Source organism: Apodemus sylvaticus, chromosome 14 (assembly GCF_947179515.1).
Source record: "Apodemus sylvaticus chromosome 14, mApoSyl1.1, whole genome shotgun sequence".
Taxonomy (NCBI): Eukaryota; Metazoa; Chordata; class Mammalia; order Rodentia; family Muridae; genus Apodemus; species Apodemus sylvaticus.
Window position 1 is genome coordinate 74,812,646 of NC_067485.1, and position 6,738 is coordinate 74,819,383.

A 6,738-nucleotide genomic window follows, 5' to 3' on the forward strand; every position below is an offset into this window, starting at 1 on the left:
CTTGCTGTGTGTATTACAGCCCAGCCTTCTTTGCCACATTGCTAACACTGCAATGAGGTGACCGTGGCGACAGACTGCTGCTGCCACTGTGCTCCCAGCTGCTCTGAGGAAAGCACCCACATGACCACTGGGAGCTGAATCACTCTCACAAGGCATAAAAGTTACTACTAACTGGGCACTTGGCATACATGTTCTCAAAGTTAAAGTAAGACTCTCGGGCTAGTATAAGAGTGGACAGTGTGCTGTGGAGGACAGGGTGGGGCTTCGGAGCTTTCTGCACGATTAGAAATGTGGCGGGTAGGACCTGCCTGCCCGCCTGAGCTCAACACACCTCTCAACCCAACAGCTGTTCTGACCACATCTGTGCTGCTGTTAATGAGTATGACAAGATGGCACTGTACAATGAATGAGGTCACTATTGCAAAGGAAGGTTTTGAAACTCAGTCACTCAATATTTTTCAAAAGACTAAGATGCATTCATTACAAGACCTTTTAGGTGTACAAGACCCACCCAAAAGGTAGATCCGTGGGTTTTAATTCAACAGAATACACATGCTCACTGCCCTGGTTTCACACTTGATATTCTAACTGCTCCAAGTCCCTGTACACACTCCCTCAGTGCAGTGTCTTTGGGAAGATCGTCAGAGTGCTTTCCTCATCTGACAAATCATCCATGCTAGGTTGAATTTTCTTCATGTTCCCCAATCAAACAGTATTTTGTAACAGACTAAATGTGCAAGGAAAGGTGAGAATCCAGTTGAAACGGTAAAATGTCTGTTTTTGTGTTTGGAATATAGTATGTTGCTTTGGTTTGGTTTTTCTATTAAAAATCTCAGCCAAGTATGGTGGAATACACCTGTAATTCCAGCATTTGTAAGACTGAAGTAAGAGGATTTTAAATTCAAGACTGTCCTTGGCTGCACAGGAAGATCCTGTCTTAAATCAGAGAAAGAGAAGAGGAATGCAGGGGGAGTCTGGAGAGATGGCTCAGAGGTTAAGAGCACTGACTGCTCTTCCATAGCTTCTGAGTTCAATTCCCAGCAGCTACATGGTAGCTCATAACCATCTGTGGTGGGATCTGCTGCCCTCTTCTGCTGTGTCTGAAGACAGCTGTGCTGGCTTGCCCCAGGGATCCGCTGTCTGTTCCTGAGCACTGGGGCTGAGGGCGAATGGCCATACCTGTTCGGATGGCTGCTCTGTGGATGCTAAGAATTGAAACTCTGGTCCTCAAATGGGGTTGGCAAGCGCTTTATTCGAGGAGTCTTCTCCCAAGTCCCCATTTTATTTGAACATAGGGTAAGCATACTGGTATTTCTAAATGGACTAATAAATAATATTAGTGATTTTTTTCAGATTTAATTTCAAATGTTGATCCATATAACCCTTTGAAACAAAAGCCCTTTGGGATCTTTTCACATGCATAAAGTGTTCCTCAGAAAAGATCTAAAAGTTTGTTTAAAAAAAAAAAAGACTAGTGTTGCTATTAATGATGAGAGGGGCTTCATCAGCAGACAGGCTCCTGAGCCTGCTGGTCCTCCTCCAGGCCCGCACAGGAGCCAAGTGTTGAGAGAGGGAACTTCAGGGCCGTCATACCCAGGACGTCCCTACAGAACAGGAAAGCTCAGGACACTCAGCCCAAGGTGCTGCCCCAAAGCCCCTCGGCGGGGCCTCTGTGAGGCCAGGCAGAGCCAAAGTGAAAGGCGGGACAGCAGTTCTAAGGTCACTGCTAACAGTGTCCACTGTGGTTAATTTCAAAAGATAAAGACGAAGCACAAGGGCGAGACCACGGCTGTCTCAACACACAGGGGTCGAGGATCTACAACACATACAAGAGTGGACACGCCTAGTACATGCCCACTGAGTAACCTTACGGGGCAAGGATGGCTTTCAGTCACTTACTCTGAAAAATAATCCATAAACTGCTGAGGATTTTCTGAAGCCAGCAACAGTTGTCGTTGATGAGATTCAGACATACAGTGACACTTGAAGCCATTCTGCAAAATATGTAAAGAAGGTAGTTAAACTCTTATCTACAGTGTCATAACATCCACCCCCAAGGTAGCTGGTTAAGCCCTGCAAATGGGTTAATGATAAATTCTTTCTTTTTTAAGTTTAAAAATTATGTATGGATATTCTGTGCGCATACGCCTGTGTACCGCCATGTGCAGTATCTGAAGGGGACAGGCTACAGGCTGGATTCACTGCAACGGAAGACACTGACAGACAGGAGTGCTGCTGGGAATAGAACCTGGGTCCTCTGGAAGAACAGCCAGAGCTCTTAGTCAATGAGTCACCTCTCCAGTCTTGATAAATGATTTTTACTAAAGCAAGTCCCTCGAATCACACTCTATGTGAGTATATGTGTGAGTGTGTGTGAGAGCGTGTGTATACAGGTGGGTATGTGTGTGAGCATGCACAGGCAGATGTGTATGTGAGTGTGCTTCTGTTGAGATGGAGCTCACAGGTTCAGGAAGCTCCAGGGCTCCTTCTGCCTCTGCCTCCCTTAACCGGGGATCCCAGTGCAGATCCTCACGATATTATGGGACATACGGTACCAACTGAGTACAGCTTCACGTTTAATTCTGCTGTTCACAGAATTGAATCTTGCAACCCAGCCAATTATAGAACACTCAAGGTCAAGAGTCTGAAAGCAGTGCCGGGGGAAAAACCATGTAGACTGCTCAACCCGCTTACTGAGTACCAGAGAGCCTGGTGGGGTGAAACAAGCACAAAGGGTCTGTTTTAGTTAGAGTTTCACTGCTGTGAACAGACACCAAGGCAGCTCTTATATAACTGGGGGTGGCTTACAGGTTCAGAGGGTCAGTCCATTATCGTCAGGATGAGAACATGGCAGCATCCAGGCAGGCATGATGCAGGAGGAGCTGAGAGTTCTACACCTTCATCTGAAGGCTGCTAGTGGAATATTGGCTTCTAGGCAGCTAGGATGAGGATCTTAATCCCCGTGCCCACAGGGACACACCCACTCCAACAAAGCCACACCTCCAAATATGGCCACTCCCTCAAGCGCATCCAAGCCACCACAGGGTAATCTGAGTTCTCACTACACATACTCTTTTCACTTGCTTTCTTCTACTTTATCCAAAATCTAATTTATCTACTTCTTATCCAAAACACACTAATGCCCATTGCTTAGATATTATTGATTATATTATAGCCATACTTTTTAAGATTGCTTAAAAAAAAAAAAAAGCCGGCTGGGGCTAGAGAGAGTTACGTGGTTAGGAGAAGAAGCAGCTCTTGCAAAGAACCTAAGTTCAGTACCGGGCACCTACATCAGGGGGCACACAACTGCCGAAGATACCAACCCCAGGGACCCAGCACCTCTTCTCACACACACTAAGACATAAAAACTTAAGAACAACATATGCCTTGGTCTTGGTCTATCTCTACTACCTATATTTCAACCTGAAATTTCAATAGTACATATGTAGTAGAAATGAAAAATTTATCCTATATTTTCCAACATCCCCCCCACACACACACACGTAGACACACGTACACTCTTGTGTCCTCCATGGGCAAGCATGCATGCACACAGTCAGACACACTGGCACACATATCATTAAATGTCACCAGCCTTCCCTGCCTAATCCTTTTCTTCTTGGCACTACCTCAGTGGAGAGGTCAGTGCCACGTAGTTGGGTATTGCACCCTTGTGATGGTGAGTGATTTTGTTCTGTCTTCTTTCTCTAGTTCTTGTAATCCTGACAGATTAGGTTCAGGGTAAACATTTTAGTGAAGACCAATTTATGGGTGATCCCATATGCTTCATGCTGTGCCACAGAAAGAAGACCTCAGGGTCTCATAGTGTATGCTAAGATTCATGAAGAAACGTTAAAGGGGACAGTCTAGCTATAAAGTAATATTGGAAAGGACTCTATCCTGGGAATTAGAAGGAAATTAGCAAGAGGGTTAAAATTGTTTAAACATATTTTTTAAACCAGAAAGTAACGAGGTGGACAGGGGGGCATATGCCTTAAACCCCAGCGTCAGGTCTGAAACATGAGAGATTCCTGTCTCTGCCTGAGGAGTGCAGTGATTCCAGGTGTGTGCCACAGCTGGCACCCATTCCTTTATCCTCAGATGTTCTTCTGAAAGTGAGTGTTCATGAGAAGAGGACACACGAGCAGCTCTGTGAACTGTTTTCTTTGTAGGGCTCTGTTGATTTTAGCTGGCTGTCCTTAGGTCCGGTTCACTGCCTTTCCTAGTCAAGAAATGGTCTGGGTGGTGATGGGGCATGCCATTAATCCCAGCATTTGGAAGGTTGAGGCCAGCCTGGTCTACAGACTGAGTTCCATGACAGCCAGGGCTACACAGAGAAACCCTATCACCACAAACAAAAGAAACAATTAAAATAAATAAGAAAGAAATGGGTGTAAGTAAGCCAGAGTTTTGAAGCAGGACAGTAGTGGCTCACATCATGTTCCCGTTTTTGAAATGTTCCCATTTTTTAACTGGGGCTGGCTTACAGGTTCAGAGGTTCAGTCCATTATCGTCAAGATGGGAACATAGCAGCATCCAGGCAGGCATGGGGCAGGAGGAGCTGAGAGTTCTACATCTTCATCTGAAGGCTGCTAGTGGAATATTGGAATATCCATGTTCCTATCTTAAAACACTGGGAAAACTGAGAGGAAGGAAGACCAGAGCCATGATATCCTTCCACCCCTTCCAATCCATTCCTTTGGGTTTCTAGAACTGAATAAGAGTTTGGTTTCATTTTGATTTATATTATAATTTATGGAAAGCAATCCCGGTCTTTGATACCAAATTGCTTTCAAAGTAAAACTGAAATAACCATTTCTTTCAGGCAGTGCACAAATTAGGCAAAAATTGTAGGTGGCCGATGGATAACTAAAAGGTTAAGAAATGGTCTGGGTGGTGATAGGGCATGCCATTAATCCCAGCATTTGGAAGGTTGAGGCCAGCCTGGTCTACAGACTGAGTTCCATGACAGCCAGGGCTACACAGAGAAACCCTATCACCACAAACAAAGGAAACAATTAAAATAAATAAGAAAGAAATGGGTGTAAGTAAGCCAGAGTTTTGAAGCAGGACAGTAGTGGCTCACATCTTTAGTCCCAGCACTAAGGAGGCAAAGACAGACAGATTATTGAGTTCAAAACCAGCCTGGTCTACAGAGCAAGTTCCAGGACAGCCAGGGCTATACAGAGAAACCCTGTCTTGGAAAAAAAAAAAACAAAAAAAAAACGACAGCAAGTACAGAGTTTTGCAGTCCAGTCAGTGGCTGTGGGACTGAGTAGAGTCTGACCAAGAAGGGAGCATAGAGTCAGTGTGACGGCTCAGTGGCTAAAGGTGCTCGGTGCCAGATGTGACAACCTGATTTCAATCCCCAGGACCCTCATGCTGGGAGGAAATAACCATCTTCATGTAGTCCTGAATGTATGAATGAATGTATGTCTGGTGCAGCATGCACACGTGTATAAACACACACACACACACACATTCATCAGAATAAGATAACAGAAATATGGGGCAGGGCCACGGGGGCACAAGGGCTCAGTGGTAGAGCATTGCCAGGCAGATGTAAGACATTAGACAGAACTTGTAGCACTGCTTAATAAACAACCTCCCTGGTCCCCATCACCACCACCAGACTACCAAGAAAGTATTGACATAAGGTGAGGTGGTGTATGTCTCTGATACCAGCGCTTGGGAGGCAGAGGCAGGTAGATCTGGTTTTTTTTGGCCAACTTGGTCTGTCTACATGGTGAGTCCCAGGCCAGCCAAAGCTACATACTGAGACACTGTCTCTAAAACAAAATAAAAATAAATAAGTATGTATCAGATAACGTACAGGAATTTTATTGGGTTTGTTATATTGGTGGCATTCTGACATAAATTGAAATGATAATACGATTACTTGTGATGTTGATCACACCATTAAGTTTTCAAGGGTGAGGGTATACTGATATTTATGTATTTATACAATTTACTATATTTCAGACAAAAAGCAAATATAGAAAAACACTTAGAGGTAACTCCTAGGTGCGGTGGACTGCAAGACTATACCTTTGGCAATCCATGCACTGAAACTCTAGGATAGCAGTAGCAAGCCGGAATTTGAGGCATTTATGTCACGGGGAGTCCCTTCTCTTAAAACGAAAAACTCAGCGACAACCTTGCAGGTAGGTACAACTATGACCTCCATTTCGCCAGCATTGTCCAAGCCCATATCACTACTAAGTGGGGCAACTTGAGTTCCTAATCTTGACCGACCCCACCAGGGAAGTCTAAATGTAAATCCACAGAGCCTCAGCATAGCAATTGTAAGTGATCAGTGACTGCTTGTCTGGGATCACTTCTCGTGGAGCCGGAGGGCGGCGCGAAGGGCAGTGAGTGAGGAAACAGCCCGAAGGCTGGAAAGGCTGCGCGGGAGGGCGCTCCGAGCCGAGGGGTCGCGGCCAGCCTGAGCCACTTACCTCGTCGCGGCACTGCTTTTGGCACATCTGGCAGTACCAGCGAAGCTTTTGGAGTCCTTTGGACTTAATTCTATTGGCGATGGCCTTGGGGCTCAGAAAATCCGACTTGCCCATGGCAACCCTCAGCGCTACAACAGCAAAGCCGTCGGAAGCGGAACTGGACCCGCGCGGGGACAGGCGGGACCAAAACTGACAGCAGGAAATGGGTGGGGCCAGGGAACTCGCGGCTTCCGCGCTCACGAGATTTAGCGAGACTGGGGAAGCTAGCGGTGCTGCC

The 6,738-nt window shown here is 45.8% G+C and overlaps 1 protein-coding gene across 1 annotated transcript in view; it reads right to left on the minus strand.

Moving 5' to 3' along the window:
* Nucleotides 1-6,637, minus strand: part of Kin (Kin17 DNA and RNA binding protein) — a 13,153-nt gene extending 6,516 nt beyond the window's left edge. Inside the window, exons 1-2 of the mRNA XM_052157297.1 lie at nucleotides 6,462-6,637; nucleotides 1,900-1,994 (exon numbers count right to left, since the gene is read on the minus strand). Coding sequence (XP_052013257.1) covers nucleotides 1,900-1,994; nucleotides 6,462-6,575 — 209 coding nt within the window. The 5' untranslated portion in view covers nucleotides 6,576-6,637. The remainder of the gene's footprint in view (nucleotides 1-1,899; nucleotides 1,995-6,461) is intronic.
* Between the last annotated feature and the right edge of the window lie 101 nt (nucleotides 6,638-6,738).